The 17,560-nt window shown below is 38.7% G+C and overlaps 1 protein-coding gene across 1 annotated transcript in view; it reads right to left on the reverse strand.

Annotated features, from left to right (window-relative positions):
* LOC116979113 (rho GTPase-activating protein 6-like) overlaps positions 1-16,244 on the reverse strand; it is a 212,741-nt gene extending 196,497 nt beyond the window's left edge. Inside the window, exon 1 of the mRNA XM_033030588.1 lies at positions 15,899-16,244. Coding sequence (XP_032886479.1) covers positions 15,899-15,940 — 42 coding nt within the window. The 5' untranslated portion in view covers positions 15,941-16,244. The remainder of the gene's footprint in view (positions 1-15,898) is intronic.
* Between the last annotated feature and the right edge of the window lie 1,316 nt (positions 16,245-17,560).

Below are 17,560 nucleotides of genomic sequence, written 5' to 3' on the forward strand. Positions count from 1 at the left end.
GCCTGCGTTTACCTGATCTATTGCTCTCATACCTCCAGAATCAGGAGCATTGTATTCCCCAGCTGTTATCAGGCAACTGAACGGTCCCCTCATTAGCTAGAGTGCGGTTCTGACTTCCCATCTACCTCACTGGAGACCTTTGAACTTTTTTTTATTCGGACTTCAATATCTTTGCTCTAAATGTTGTATCCTTTATCCTTTATCTTCGCAGTGTGGACAGCTTGATTGTATTCATGTATAGCCTTTTTCTAGACTGGATAGCACACAAACAAAAGCTTTTCATTGTATTTCGATGCACATGACAATAATAAATTAAACTGGCCAGGTGACTGGTGTTACAATGGAAGAGCAGTTTGGGATTAGTGATCAGAGCTCTGTAAATGTTAAGATCTTTTTGAATTGGAATGTCTCGACCTTGCAGGAAATTACACCACAGGCAAGAACAAATAACGTGCATAGTAAGGCAGGTACTGTGTTTCCTTTTTGTGAAGATGCTTGTAGTTTGGGAATTAGGGTAGGGCACCAGTAAATGGGGGATTAGGGGAGGGCACCAGTAAATGGGGAATCTGCCCCATTGCCCTTTCAGTTCTTTCTCCATTCAAAGTTAACAATAGCTTTACATACTTAAGAGTTTTCTCGAATGGCATTATCTACATCTGTACCCGAATACATTTTTCAGATCTGATTATCTAAATGGCGTCAAGTTGTGAAAAGGGAAAGTACAACGGGATCTGGGGGTCCTTGTACATCAGTCTATGAAAGTAAGCATGCAGGTACAGCAGGCAGTGAAGAAAGCGAATGGCATGTTGACCTTTATAACAAGAGGAATCGAATATAGGAGCAAAGAGGTCCTTCTGCAGTTGTACAGAGCCCTAGTGAGATCATACCTGGAGTATTGTGTGCAGTTTTGGTCCCCTAATTTGAGGAAGGACATTCTTGCTTTTGAGGGAGTGCAGTGTAGGTTTACAAGGTTAATTCCCGGGATGGCGGGACTGTCATATGCTGAGAGAATGGAGCACACCCGACTGGAAAAAAAAGTGTAAGGGCAAAACTTAGATGGCTTTCCTCTGAACTGCTGCCTTATGCCCCTGTCCCACTTAGGAAACCTGAACGAAAACCTCTGGAGACTTTTGCGCCCCACCCAAGGTTTCCGTGCGGTTCCCGGAGGTTGCAGGTGGTTGCCGGAGGTTGCAGGTAGTGGAAGCAGGTAGGGAGACTGACAAAAACCTCCGGGAACCGCATGGAAACCTTGGGTGGAGCGTAAAGTCTCCAGAGGTTTCCGTTCAGGTTTCCTAAGAGGGACGGCATTACAATGCTATCTACAAGTGCAGTCTGCACAGTTTGCATGTTCTCCCCATGACTGCGTGGATTTCCTCCCACGTTCTAAATATCTGAATATTGTATTAATGCATTAAACTATAGTCTGAAGCACATCAGATGTATATTTTACCTGAATTTCCTCTCTGTAAACTTATTAGATTAAATGTTCATCCAAATCCATGGACCCATTGCCATTATTATCTTTTGTAAACATCCGTTTTATTATCTGAGGACTTCTACAGTGATAAACCTGACTCATCTGACAATTTCACCAGCTCTGAGTCAAAGTAAAATCTCTACAGCAAAGTTATGGCTTGATTCTCAGCAAAATATCCAAACATTTATTTTGAATTACGTGCCACAAACACACCCGACTGGAAAAAAAAGTGTAAGGGCAAAACTTAGATGGCTTTCCTCTGAACGCAATTCCAAATTTTGAAATTGACCTGTGGATTTCTGCAGCTCACACCCTTTACTGAAGCCAAAGGCTGTTCTGCCTTCTCTCTCTCTGAACTGATAACATATTGCATATCACTTGGTTCCAGTATTTTAAAGTTCAGCCTTTGTTAATTGTTTTCCATTTCATATTTTGAATCCTAAGTTACTTCATCCCAGAGGAACACGTCGCCAAATCCACACTGCAAACCTCATCAAATTATAAACAAAAAGAAATACAAAGTCAGTCATAGCAATTACTTCACAAATCTAAAGAGCAGAGAGCTAAAATATATTCAACCGGACAGAAATGCCATACACCAGTGAAAACAAATTGGTAAGTAAAAATGTAGTACTGTTTATGAAAGAATCATTTTTGACTCACCATGTAATATAACAAGTTGTCAAAAGATGCTGAATTGTCCATGCTTCAGTATACAGAGACAGGAAGCAACACGAATGTCTCCTTGTAAACACCAGAAAGCTACTGTGCCAGATGAAGACGGCAATTTGAGAAAAGGAAACAATCAAGAGAGTTTTATCTCTGCTTCCACCTCATCTTTCTCTGCTGCCGTTGCATTTTGATCAGGTGGCACCACTCATTTTCTGTTGCCTTGGTGTTTGGTGTCAGCCTGGACTGCCTCTCACACTCACAACAGGAGGCAGAGAGTTAACAGAGCAGGGAGAAAATGCTTCTGGAAAGCAAATTCCCAGGACAGCAGAATGAATTTTGTGTTGCAGGCATGCTGGATCGAATTGGAGGTGTGCAGTTTACAGTCGGACTGAGAAATCCTCAGAGGCTGTGTGCAGCAGCTATTAACTTTGCCGCGATAGTCTTTACTAAAGAATCAGGGAAGCTCACATATGAAAATTCCTGGTCACCTCTTAGTCTCGGAGAGATTGTGTTTTTGTAGCTCAAATGAATCAGCGTGTGTTATTCATTGTCTTTGCAAGTAGCCAATTTCAAGTAACATATACATAGTAGCAATGTTACAAAATTTTGAGATTTTAAAAATCAAGTCTGTAATTTATCCCATCAGATAATGCATAAAAATAAGTTTAATTTGACACCTAATTCACTTTCATATCTCAAGTATTTAAAAAGTTATGGCCATTTTCATACTCGGAAATTAGCATCTTGTTCCCTATTGATTTTCTATGGACATAACAAAAAAGCTGTGATCGTGGACAGTCAAAAGCCCATAACTTTCTTAAAAATTAAGAGAACTGAATGAAATTGGTCCCCTAATTTGAGGAATCAGTTATCATAGATTGAAGCATTCTGAAACAATAATAAAATAATCTTACTTGGATGATCTGAAATTAAAGCATATAATTAGTTAGTTACCTAATTGTCCTAAGTGTCCAAATAATTCACAATAAAACATGATTTTTAAATCTCATTTACATTAATTTATAGGCCAAATGGAAGGAATTTAGTGTTCAATTGCTGTAAATTAAAGTCCATTTAAATCAGCTTTCTAGTGGGATCCTGTGAACGCGCTGGTTTAGAACGTTCACATTGCGGTAGATTTGTGCCCTCAAATGCCCAGAAAAATACTGCGGGATATAATGGGCCTAAAATTAGCTACTCGCAACCTTAAACTTTGTATAAAGGGATCTTAAGAAGCCCTTTTTAACGTAAAAATAAACAGCCTACCTTCCTTTTTCCCCTGTATGAGATCTGGCCCGTTGTTGGCGGTCGGGGGTTTAGAGGTTAATTTTTAACCTACTATAACAATTAAATAAATCCCTTAAAACTAATAATAGCTCAAGTGAGGGAATCTTCCAGCGATTTTTCGTTAATAATTAACTAGGCGGAAAAACCTCGATATGAACAGCCAAGAGAAAATCGCGTTTTAAACCCGCCCCCCTCTAAACGGCGCCAAAATCGCGCACACGGGCTGGGACAGATTTTCAGCGATGCTTCAGGCACGTTTTGCAACATACCCAAGACACAACATAATTTACACAGACATCCATCACAGCGCATCTCCTCCTCGATGCGATGGAAGGCAAAAAACCACATCTCCACAGGTATGTTAAGAGAACAGACAGTCTCTGTTTACGTGCCTCATCTGAAAGCATGCCTGAACAATAATGCGGGTTTCCCAGGAAGTGTAAAGGGAATTCACCTTCTTTCTCAGAAATGCAAATAAAATCCCAGTAATAGGAGAGTCCACAAATTTTTTTCTATGGATATTTAATTCCCAATTTCTCCTAAGGAATGGTTGCTTGCTGAGTTACCAGTCACTTTAGAGTATCACAACTACAGTTTTATATTGTGAGATTCTGATCTAGAAATTCTTCAACACCAACCACTTATCACAGATGTGAACAGGCAGTGAAAACATGAATGTATGAATATGAGCGACACAAATCCATTTATGAGATTTATTTCACAAATAGTAAATGAAAGAACAGCATATTCATTGCACTCCCTCAATTTAACTTTGACATTTCCTGACAAAAAGGTAACAAGATATGCCCCAAAATAGACATTTGGGACAGGCTGGCCAGGCAACCAAAATGGCTATCACAAGCTGCTTTGCCAATTGTGTTGTTTCTCTCAGCGGTTCCAATCCTCACTTGCCCACAAAGCTAGCCATTCTCATTTATGTTTCTTACCTTGTGAGAGGTGCAGAAATGGTCTTTCATTCTCAAGGAAAGTTAGTTGTGTGGGATTCCAAACCCTTTCCCTGACTGTGATCTTCTATTGATCTTTGGATTCTCAGGTAGTCACATGGCTGAAAGTTTATTGGTCACGAGGATCAGCTCCTCCTTCCTCTCAAGGTTTGCCACGCTGAACCCACATAGATTAGACCCAGGACTTGAAAATGTTTGCATCAGTTCCTCGTTCTCGATGTGCGTTAAATTATAGGCTATTTTAGAGCATATTTTGTTACTTTTTGTCAGGGTTTATGAATGTGGAAGTTAAATGGTGAGTTACAATGAATATGCTGTCCTTTCATTTGTTTTTGTAAAAAATAATCTCATAAATAGCTTTGTGTCACTCATATTCATACATTGTTTGTGTGAGTGTTTCTTTTACTTAGTATTTACATAGTTAGCTACTTATTAGTGCATATTGGTAGCATAGATGGTGAGAGCAGGAATGGAGGGAGGTTGTTCTGGAATGCCAGGACTAACTGTTGAGCCTTCCTGATGTGCGTGGGCCTAAAGTGGCTTTTTCACGGGGCGACTTGACGCAAGAGTGAACCAGAGTTTAACATCGTGGGAACCTCGTGCGATAACAGTACGGCATTTGTGGACCACCGTGGACCACCGTGGCGCTAACGGCAGGTAGTCGTGTAACTTGGTCACTCTGGAGAAAATTCAAGAAAGTTTGAATTTCTCCAAGAGTGACTTGTACACTTGTGGTTGAGCATTGCAACATTATATCCGTGCGATATCCGTAATAACTCTTGCGGGTACCGTGGGAACTCCTGCGAACGGTGAGTAACTGAGCAGTTTGATTGTCAGTGCTTGTTTTACCTCATTGTTAAATAAATATATTTTTTACTATCAGATTGATGTCTGCAATTCTTCATTAACACATCACAACAAGATGAATGTCTCTAATGTTATAATCCCTCTCATGCTGAAACACAAAATAGTTGAAGGGAGGTGAAATAATCACATTTTCATTCTTTTTCATTTTTGAGTGTTCAGGTACCTCACTTGCTGAGCTATTTTACTCCAGCAGTTTGTGTCTCTTTTTGTCTAAAGCAGTTTCTAAGACTGTAGGAACTCCGCGGGCCAGGCAGCATCTACGGAGGGAAATGGACAGGCGACCCTTTCTTCAGGCTGCCTTATCTCTCCCCCCCCCCCTCCCCCCTACTCCCACCCACACAAACAAATGCTGGAGAAACTCAGTGGTTGCAGCAGCATCTATGGAACGAAGGAAATAGGCAACGTTTCGGCCCGAAACGTTGCCTACTTCCTTCGCTCCATAGATGCTGCTGCACCCGCTGAGTTTCTCCAGCATTATTGTGTACCTTCGATTTTCCAGCATCTGCAGTTCCTTCTTAAACACAAATGCACCGAGTTCCTCCAGCATTTCGTGTTTTGCTCAGTATTCCAGCATCCGCTGTCTCCCGCGTCTCCAATAAAACAAAACTACTGTCAAAAGGGTGAAGAATAGGGGCAGAGATAGATACATTCCTGATTAGTGCGGCTGTCAGGAGGTTATGGGGAGAAGGCAAGAGAATGTGGTTGAGAGGGAGAGATAGATCAGCCGCGATTGAATGGCGGAGTGGACTTAATGGACCGAATGGCCTAATTTTGCTCCTATAACTAACAAAGATAGTAATTGTTAGGGAAATGTAGTTATTAAAGACGAGGGGGAGCAGAAATGGGCAGTCTGGGATGGCTCGCGAGATACTTGCATAGAGGCACAAACGTTAAAGAAAGGGCAGATAAACAGAGAGGGGGGGGGACTTCCCTCAGTGCCCATCTGTTACCATTAATTGGACAGTTCGGTCTGTGAAACGCAACACGCCAGCCCCGACATCCAGCCCGGTGGTCAGTCCTTTGAAGATAGGCACCACTTGCTTGGAGCAACTCAGCCGGACAGGCAGCAAATCTGGAGAGAAGGAACGGGTGGCGTTTCGGGTCGAGAGCCTTCTTCAGACTGAGGTCAATCCCCTGCATGGATAACAGGAGTCCCAGCCAACACGACAATCGCCCGCTGCACAGTCTCGGAGCTTCCGCTGCGAAAACGGTGCCTACATTTGAGCACTTATGTAACTGAACCATCCTAACACCAACCACAGAGCATTCCTGAACTACTACCTACCTCATTCGAGACCCTCGGACTATCTTAGATCGTATACTCACTGGCTTTATCGAGTTACAGTGTGGAAACCGGCCCTTCGGCTCAACTTGCCCATACCAGCCAAAATGTCCCATCGAAACTAGTCCCATCTGCCTGCGTCTGGTCCATATCCCTCCCAACCTGTCTTATCCATGTACCTGTCTAAATGTTTCTTACATGTAGGGATGGACCCAGCCTCAACTACCTCCTCTGGCAGCTTGTTCCATACACCCACCACCCTTTGTGCGAAAATGTTACCCCTCACTCAGATTCATATTAGATCTTCCCCCCTCACCTTGAACCTATGCCCTCTGGTCCTCGAATCCCCTCTGTGGGCAAAGGACATATATTACCCTGGACTCTGTCTATTTCCCTGCCCGTTCGCCTCATGGTTTTGTACACCTCTCAGCCTCTGTCCCCAGTGTGGAGTTAAGGGCTTGTTTATGGGCGCCCTGGGCTGAGAACTCGGGAGGATGGGTTTTAGACTTTATCGGGAATCGAGATAGACCCCGTAATGCAGGAGCAAAGAATCGCAGACGCTAATCTGCATTGGAAAGACACAATATGCGGGAGTAACTCAGCGCTGAAGAAGAGTCCCAACCCGAAACATCATCTATCCATGTTGTCTAGCGATGCTGCCTGACCCGCTGTGTTGCTCCAACGCTTTGTGTCTTTCCACTAGACCTGTAATAAGTCTCGGCTGGGTGTTTACTGGGATCTCTGGTGTTTAATAGACGTCCTGATGTTGTTTTTGATCGGGTTTACTACTGACAGTATTTAATCAGATCCATATTAAATCATTTCCCCTTCACCTTAAACCTATGTAATCTGGTCCTCGATTCGCCTACTCTGGGCAAGAGACTGTGCATCTACCCGATCGATTCCTCGCATGATTTTAAACATTATCTTGCACACAGCGTTGTTCCCTTCACCATGTATACACCATTTATGGCTCGATTGTTATTATTTATTGTCTGTCTACTGACTGGTTAAACGCTTGAAAGTTTCACCTCTCAGTAGATAATAAAATAAGACAACCATCACGGTCAATGTGAGACAAAGTCTTTATTCCTATTTGACAAAATAAAAAGACGACTTCTTGCACATATTGAGAGAAGGTGCATCACACCAAACAACATTTGTCTAAAAAAAAACAGATTATTCTTCAGCTCATTAAAGAGCTCGGGTGAAATTCTGACAAAGTTTGTGAATGCACTTTTATCCTCTTCGCACAGCACATTAAGCAGCTGATCATATTGTCCAAATTGAGGTCTCCATTGAAAGATGGGCTTCACCCAGTGAGACTTCCTCTTAATTCTCTTTTTAATTAATCTCACCCTTCTGCCTTCACGCAAGCGTTCTCGATGCACATAGTGGGCTGCTGCATACAGCGCGTCAATGAAAATAACCACCATCCTGTACTCGAAAATACTTAATATAGGCATGTCTCCAAATGAGCCAATTCAACCAAGGGAGGAATATAGTGTGTGAAAAAAACCAATATAGTGTGTGAAAACAAAGTAACATCATTTGTGCCACGTGATTAACAACACTACAGTTCACGATGTTAATTCAAGATTAACGGAAAAGCTCGGGAGACGGACAAGTCACTCGCACAAATAACAGAAATGCCGAGTGCCGTGGGAACTCTTTATCTACCCCCCGTTATATCGTGCGAAACTCGTGCTGGACCACGACCACTTCACTCTGGTGACATCTTGCGTCAACTCGCCCCGTGAAAAAGCCCCATAACTCAATGAAACACCAGTGAAGGGAGGTGCCCACTTGATAATCCCAATTATATACTGGAACCTACACACCTAGTTTGTGTTGTCCCATAGTTTTACACAAAGGCATTTTAGATTCTCATGTGGCATTGGGATTGGGTTTCTCGGTTAACCATTTAGCTTGTGTGTTTGTTAACTTGTAGAATATGAAGTTAGTTATACTACTGAATACTACTGAATATGAAGTTAGTTATTATCCTGTAGCATAAGTGTGTATAGGTAGTTTAGACACCACTTTGGCAATGGGCATGGTTTTCTTGGTTGAGCGCTTATCCTGTTGTTATAGCACAAGTACTTTGTCTTTTAAAAGAGTAAATCAAAGTATTTTAAGAATACGATTAATGCACATATAGTATCTTTGCCACCAATACCTGTATCCCCACCTTTCCTTTCAGCTCACCTCTCAAATGTCCAGATAGCACTTTTGCACAACTAGGTGAGGAGTAAAACCGAGTAAGAATGAAATCAGAAACGTTTCAAATAGAAAAGTATTGTAAGGACATAGGAATTATTTGACTTTCAATTGAACTCGAACAGATAATTAGAACAATTTGTGGCATTTTACATTAATTTACTGACATTTATAAGTTAATGCTTGGGCCATCTTTAACCATGAAATGATACTAAATCAAGGTCAAACCAGATTTGAGATCAATTGCATTTTACTCAAAAGTTACCGCTGAACAATAAACCGAAGTTAAGCAGAGATTTTGAGAGAAGATTTCTTAGTACAATTATAGTTGTGATTCTCAGACTATCATGTGTCTCAGTACATTCCCTAGACCTTTTTCCTAAATTGCTGTGGAGCCAGTGGGTAATAGTGTGTGACGATAGGATAATTTTAAAAAGTCATTAAAAAGGACATTAAAAGAGGTAAAAACTAAATGATTAGAGGAAGTCTCCAGATGAACAAAATTCAGGCAATATTGATTATCTGTCTAATACTGATTGACATCCTTGTTATGTGCACTATATTATAGAATGGTTCAGTATAGAAATAGAGGCTATTCAGCCTTTTTAGCTGGTCCAGCTATTTGGAATAGCAGTTCAGTTACATTTCCATATTATTTTCTATATTTTTAGTTTACTTCCAAATATTTATTACATTTTCTTTTGAAGTATGATATTTAGAATTCTTCTTTGCAGAATCAACACTTCCTAATGCTTGTATGCAGACAATTTGAGCTTAAATGCAAAATCTGAAAACCAGCATTTGCAAGTTGGCAGAAACAACATAGCTGTTTACAAATAAATTGACAAAAAATGGATCGCAATCTCAATTGTTTCCAAATCAGCAGAATTGGATGGGGCACCACTCCTATATGGGAATGTCAATGCTTAAATAAGCTTTTTTTAGCACCACTTTCTCACCCTGCTGTTATAATGTAAGTACTGCAGAATTCCAGCTTCTTCCCTCCATTGTCATATTCTTTATGGAATAAGGAGTGAAGGGAGAATTTTTTATTTTTTTTATTTAAAAAAAAAAAAAAATTAAATATTTTTTATTAGAAGTAGACATATTATAAAGTATAGTTGCATATTATAGTAAAAAAACTTTTCATATACATCAATCATACATTATTAAAATTTTCAATTGTCGATTACTTCTACTTCTAGTGTTTTTTTTATAGAAAAAGAGAGAGAGAAAAGTTACAGATATCAAAAAAAATAAAAAAGGTGGAATGGATTACTTATAATACGTCATTGGAGATAGGTTCGTAGATTATAAAGTATGACTTTTCATCTAATCCTGAGTTCAAGTTTCAGTTGGGGTTTCGTGCCGGGCCAATCTATCCCGTCAAATAATTAATGAATGGAGCCCATATTTTATCAAAAAGTTCTTGTTTGTCCATTAAGACAAGTCTAATTCTTTCTAGATATAGGGTCTCCGACATTTCCACAATCCACATTTTAATTGTGGATTGCACAATTAGGGCCTTTCCAAAATTTTAATATTAATTTTTTCCCGGTTATTATACTGTAGTCGAGGAAATTTCTTTGGCTTGTTGTGAATGTTAAACTTTGCTCTGATATTCCAAGTATTATTAATTTTGAGTTTGGATCCAGTTTTGTATTAATAACTTCTGAAATTATTTCAAAAATATCAGTCCAGAAATGTTTAATTTTTTTACAATTTGCAAGCGTATGTGTTAAATTAGCATCTAGATGTAGACATTTATCACAAATAGGAGAGATTTGTGGGAAGATTCTATTTAGTTTTATTTTAGAGTAGTGTAATCTATGTAAGACTTTAAATTGTATTAAAGCATGTCTGGCATTTAACGAACATTGATGTATATGTTGTAAACTTTCGTCCCACAGATCTTTCGTTATAGAATGACCTAATTCATTTTCCCATGTGTGTCTATATGGTTCCGTCGGTGGTACCTCGTTGTTTAGGAGGGTGTTATAAATATAAGCTATTAATTTTTCAGTGTTAGGATGCTTGTTCAAACATTCATCAAGGATTTCTGGTTCCCTAGTCCTGTAGACTTGTGTGTTAGATTTAACATAATCTCTAATTTGTAGATATCTGAAGAAATTATTTGAGTGCAGTCCATGATTCTGTTGTAACTCCTGAAATGAAAGAAAAGTGCCTTTCCCATAAAGATGTTCAATCTTTTTAATTCCATAATTTTTCCATTGTGTGAAACCCTTATCCAAAAAGGATGGTTTGAATAAGGGATTATTTACAATGGGAAGGCATAGTGGTATATTATTCAATTTTAAAGCTTTTTTTAATTGTTTCCAAATTCGTATTCCACTATGTATTATGGGGTTCTCCTTATAGGTTTTTTTTGTGCAGTTTTGTGGTAGCAAATATGATCGGTCCAATTTCAAAAGGTAAACAGTCTTCCCTTTCCATCCTTAACCAATCTGGTTGTTGATCCAGTTCTTCCAGCCAGAAATTCATGTTTTTAATATAGACTGCCCAAAAATAAAACAATAAATTTGGCAAAGCCAAACCTCCATTTACCTTTGACTTACATAAATATTTTTTACTTATTCTATGATTCTTATAATCCCAGATAAAACTTGTAACAATGGAATCGACTTTTTTGAAAAAAAGGTTTTGGGATATATATCGGGATTAATTGAAATAGGTACAGTAGTTGCGGTAAGAAGATCATTTTTATAGCATTAATTCTACCAAGCATTGAAATGGGAAGTGTTTTCCAGTATTGAATATTCTTGTGTAGTTTATTCAGTAAGGGTGGAAAATTTAGTTTAAATAAAGAGGTATATGTCTTAGTTACATAGATTCCTAAGTATTTAAATTTATCTTTAACTATTTTAAAAGGGGATTGTTGTAATGTATGTAGATTGAGTTTTGTTATTGGCATGATTTCACTTTTATTCCAATTAATTCTATATCCTTAGAACTGACCAAATTGAGTTATTAAATTTAATAGATTTGGAATACTAGTTTCTAACTTTGTAATATATATTAGTACATCATCTGCATATAAGGAAATTTTATTCCTTGTTTCTCTAGTGTTATATCCGTATATTCCTGTATGGGTTCTAACGCTTTCTGCTAAGGGTTCGATTGCAAGAGCAAATAATAGTGGGGATAGTGAACATCCTTGTCTACAACCTCTAGAGAGGTTAAATTTAGTTGATAACATTTGGTTTGTTAATATTCTAGCTGTTGGATTAGAGTATAACAATTTAACCCATGTACAGTACTTCTCTCCCAATTGAAATTTTTCCATCACCGAAAATAAATATGGCCATTCAACCTGGTCAAATGCTTTTTCAGCATCTAACGAAATAATTGCTAGATCTGCATTAGGAATTCTATTGGAGTATATAATATTGAATAGATTTCTCAGATTATAAAATGAATAACGTTTTGGAATAAAACCTGTTTGGTCGGGGTGTATTAATTTGTTAATCACTAAGCTCAATCTATGAGATAGAATTTGAGTTAATATTTTCTGATCAGTATTTAAAAGGGCTATTGCTCTATATGAACCTGGGTCTTCAAGATCCTTATCCGTTTTTGGTATGAGTATGATTGTAGATTCATTTACAGTTTCTGGGAGTTTCTGTTGAGTGTAAGCGTATTTGTACAGTGTCTGTAGGCGTGGAGAAACCAGATCATAATTTTTTTAATAAAATTCAGAACTTAGACCATCAGGACCTGCAGCCTTTCCATTTTTTAAAGATTTAATTGACTCTTCGATGTCTTTTATCGTAATTTCAGCACCTAGTGATTCTCTCTCTTTCTGATCTAAATCCACAAGCTTACATTTCTGTAGAAATGTTTCCATTCCTGCTGATTGTTCTGTCATTTTAGATGAGTACAATTTTTGATAGTATTGTAAAAATCTATCATTAATATCTTTAGGCAGTGTTAGTGTTTCTCCCTTGTCTGTTCTAATTTTGTAAATTGTTTTTTCCCCGTCCAGTTTACGGTTGTCGCGCTAATAGTTTTTGTGGTTTATCACCAAATTCAAAATTTAATTGTTTTGTATGTTGATAGAGTTTTATAACTTGGTCTGAGTATATCTTGTTCAATTAATATTTCAGTACTGCAATTTTATTGTGTTTTATCATGGATGGTGCTGCTGCATTTTCTATGTCTAATTGCCTTATTTCCATTTCCAATTTCTGTTGTTTGGCCCTATTCTCTTTGTTAAGAAATGATTGAGAAGAGATTAATGCTCCTCGCACAAATGCTTTAAATGTTTCCCAAAGAAGGGAGGCAGAGATTTCAGGGCTATCATTAGCCTCAAAAAACATATTAATCTGTTTTACGAGGTATTCATTACATACCTTTTCTTTTAAGATTTGGGGATTAAGTCTCCATTGTGGCTGTGTCTCTACCATTCCGTTTAGTTTAATCATAAATGTTAGTGGAGCATGGTCTGAGATTATGATATTATGATATTGCGAGTTATAGGTAAATGGGATAAGTTTTGAGTCTACTAAAAAATAGTCTATCCTTGAGTAGGTTTTATGTACTGGTGAGTAAAATGAATATTCTCGACCCGATGGGTTTTCAATTCTCCAAACATCCTTAATGTTGGTAGTATTAATATATGAGTTTAGAAATTCACTTAATTGGGATTTTAGTTTTCTTTGAGTTGATGATCTATCCAAATAAGCATCCAATGTACAATTTAAGTCTCCACCGATTATTAAGTTTTGTTGTGTACATTCCGGGATATTGTTAAGTATTCTCTTAAAAAACAGGGGGCTATCAAAATTTGGTCCATACACATTAAGGAGAGTCACCTTTTTTGAGTATAACTCCCCTATTATTACAATATATCTGCCTTCAATATCTTCTATCGTTGATATATGTTTAAAGGGTATACCTTTACGAATTAATATTGCAACCCCTCTAGATTTATGTGAGAATGAGGAGTGGTACGCTTTAGCAATCCATTTTGCTTTCAATCTATGTTGTGCTTCCTTTTTCAGGTGTGTCTCCTGGAGAAATATTATATCTGTTTTCAATGATTTTAAATGAGCTAACACTTTGCCTCTCTTAATAGGCTCATTAATTCCCTTAACTACAGAATTTAATTCCTTCACCCCCAATTTTCCTATTCCCGTCTTGTATCTTGTGATTAGAGTGGTTAGAGCAGATGGCTCAGCACCCACAACCCCACCTTATACTCGAACATCAGGTAGATGAGTTTTAAGTCTCGTCTGTTTTCCATCCGAACATATCTCCCTAAATAAAATATGTAATTCCACTCCAAATACAAAATATTATATATTATAAGGTAGAAGGAATCTTGTCATTTCTTGTCAAATCTTTGGCATTTCAAGCACAACAACCTAAACATGGGCTAACATGACTTGGAAATTAGTTTAGTTTAGTTTAGTTCAGAAACACAGCATGGAAACAGGCCCTTCGGCCTACCAAGTCTACAGCAACCATTGATCACCCATTCACGCTAGTTCTACCTTGTTACAATTTTTCATGCACTCTTCACAAACTTAAGACAATTTAGAGAGACAAAACCCATACCCATACTTCTTTGGGATGCAAGAGAAAACCAGAGCACTCGGAAACCCACACAGTCACAGGGAAGAGAGCATAAACTCCACACTGATAGCACTCAAGGTCGGATCAAACCCGTCGCTGGCACTGTGAGGAGCTGCCTTCCCGGCTGAGCCATTTTGCTGCCCCAGTCATTTTGATACCTCACATCCACAACACAAAACACACTGAACCCATACACAATGATAAAAATAGTTGTTGACACATTTTAGCTAAAAGTTAGCAATCAAGGAAGAGCAAAATATTTATTTCATTTGAATCAGTTATTTTGAGTTCATCACCTGCAGTACTTTTTCTTAGCGAGATGACATCGAGGAGAATCACAATCACCTGATATCCAAGTAGCACTTGGATAATTGATTTTGGACATTTACTTTAGAGATACAGTGCGGAAATAGGCCCTTCGACACACCGAGTCTGCGCCGACCAACGATCACCTGTACACTAGTTCTACCTAAGACCCTTGGGACAATTTTACCAAAGTCAATTAACCTACAGAGCTACACGTCTTTGGAACGTGCAAGGAAACCGGAGCACCCGAAGGAAATCCAGGCGGTCTTGGGGAGAACATGCAAACTCTGTGCAGACTGCACCTGTAGATAGCATTGTAAGGCAGCAGTTCTACTGCTGCACCACTGTGCCGTCCTAGTTTGTGGGGAGAATATTAGCGATGCAGTGCATGTCCCAAAGAATTATACTATGCTAAAAATAGCTTTGAATTGTTAAAAGTGAACCAATGTCATTAATACAATCCAAAAAACTTTCATTATCTGAATATTGTATTAATGCATTAAACTATAGTCTCAAGCACATCAGGTGTATATTTTACCTGAATTTCCTCTCTGTAAACCTATTAGATTAAATGTTCATCCAAATCCATGGACCCATTGCCATTATTATCTTTTGTAAACATCCGTTTTATTATCTGAGGACTTCTACAGTGATAAACCTGACTCATCTGACAATTTCACCAGCTCTGAGTCAAAGTAAAATCTCTACAGCAAAGTTATGGCTTGATTCTCATCAAAATATCCAAACATTTATTTTGAATTACGTGCCACAAACACACCCGACTGGAAAAAAAAGTGTAAGGGCAAAACTTAGATGGCTTTCCTCTGAACGCAATTCCAAATTTTGAAATTGACCTGTGGATTTCTGCAGCTCACACCCTTTACTGAAGCCAAAGGCTGTTCTGCCTTCTCTCTCTCTGAACTGATAACATATTGCATATCACTTGGTTCCAGTATTTTAAAGTTCAGCCTTTGTTAATTGTTTTCCATTTCATATTTTGAATCCTAAGTTACTTCATCCCAGAGGAACACGTCGCCAAATCCACACTTCAAACCTCATCAAATTATAAACAAAAAGAAATACAAAGTCAGTCAAAGCAATTACTTCACAAGTCTAAAGAGCAGAGAGCTATATATATTCAACCGGACAGAAATGGCATACACCAGTGAAAACAAATTGGTAAGTAAAAATGTAGTACTGTTTATGAAAGAATCATTTTTGACTCACCATGTAATATAACAAGTTGTCAAAAAATGCTGAATTGTCCATGCTTCAGTATACAGAGACAGGAAGCAACACGAATGTCTCCTTGTAAACACCAGAAAGCTACGGTGCCAGATGAAGACGGCAATTTGAGAAAAGGAAACAATCAAGAGAGTTTTATCTCTGCTTCCACCTCATCTTTCTCTGCTGCCGTTGCATTTTGATCAGGTGGCACCACTCATTTTCTGTTGCCTTGGTGTTTGGTGTCAGCCTGGACTGCCTCTCACACTCACAACAGGAGGCAGAGAGTTAACAGAGCAGGGAGAAAATGCTTCTGGAAGGCAAATTCCCAGGACAGCAGAATGAATTTTGTGTTGCAGGCATGCTGGATCGAATTGGAGGTGTGCAGTTTACAGTCGGACTGAGAAATCCTCAGAGGCTGTGTGCAGCAGCTATTAACTTTGCCGCGATAGTCTTTACTAAAGAATCAGGGAAGCTCACATATGAAAATTCCTGGTCACCTCTTAGTCTCGGAGAGATTGTGTTTTTGTAGCTCAAATGAATCAGCGTGTGTTATTCATTGTCTTTGCAAGTACCCAATTTCAAGTAACATATACATAGGCTTTTTTTAATCTGGTTCATAGTCCAATTTAATAAATGTTTTCTTCACCTTATTATCTGCACTTGAGAATATCGTGTGAAATCAGATATTAATTGGCTTTATTCTTTTCCCCTCCTCTCTTCCAGCTTTCTCCACCATCCCCACCACCATAAGCAGTTTGAAGGGTCCCAACCTGAAACATCACCCAACCATGTTCTATAGAGATGTCTCCTGACCCGTTGAGTGATTCCAGCACTGTCTTTTATTTTTTTTTACAAACCAGCATCTGCAGTTTCTTGTTTCTCCATTAACCATCAGTTGATTGATACTTTACCAAACCACTATTTTTTGGTCAGTCAGTGGTTTGGTAAAGGCAGGATCCCTGGAATCTGATGAAGGGTTCTGACCTGAAACCTCACCAGGGATGCTGCCCGACCCATCGAGTTACTCGAACTATCTTAAGTCTCTGTGGGATCTAAGTTGGGAAACACTGGAAAATGAGTGTGGGCACAGATCAGTCCCCCGATTTCTTACAGCCATTGAACTGCATTTAAAGAATAGTCACTGCTGTGATTATTGGCAGCCAATTTAACTAGTTTAGAGAGCAAAGCTTTTAATGTATTAGTTGAGACAATCACATTGCTCTCTCTCACAATACACAATACAATTTATTTGTCACTTGAACCTCATAGAGGCTCAAACGAAATGTTGTTTCCACAGTCACACACACAAGAAAAAAAGACCCAAGACACAACACAATTTACACAGACATCCATCACAGCGCATCTCCTCCTCGCTGCGATGGAAGGCAAAAAACCACATCTCCACAGGTGTGTTAGGAGAACAGACAGTCTCTGTTTACGTGCCTCATCAGAAAGCATGCCTGAACAATAAAGCGGGTTTCCCAGGAAGTGTAAAGGGAATTCACCTTCTTTCTCAGAAATGCAAATAAAATCCCAGTAATAGGCGAGTCCACAAATTTTTTTCTATGGATATTTAATTCCCAATTTCTCCTAAGGAATGGTTGCTTATTGAGTTACCAGTCACTTTAGAGTATCACAACTACAGTTTTATATTGTGAGATT

This window comes from Amblyraja radiata, chromosome 12 (assembly GCF_010909765.2).
Source record: "Amblyraja radiata isolate CabotCenter1 chromosome 12, sAmbRad1.1.pri, whole genome shotgun sequence".
Taxonomy (NCBI): domain Eukaryota; kingdom Metazoa; phylum Chordata; class Chondrichthyes; order Rajiformes; family Rajidae; genus Amblyraja; species Amblyraja radiata.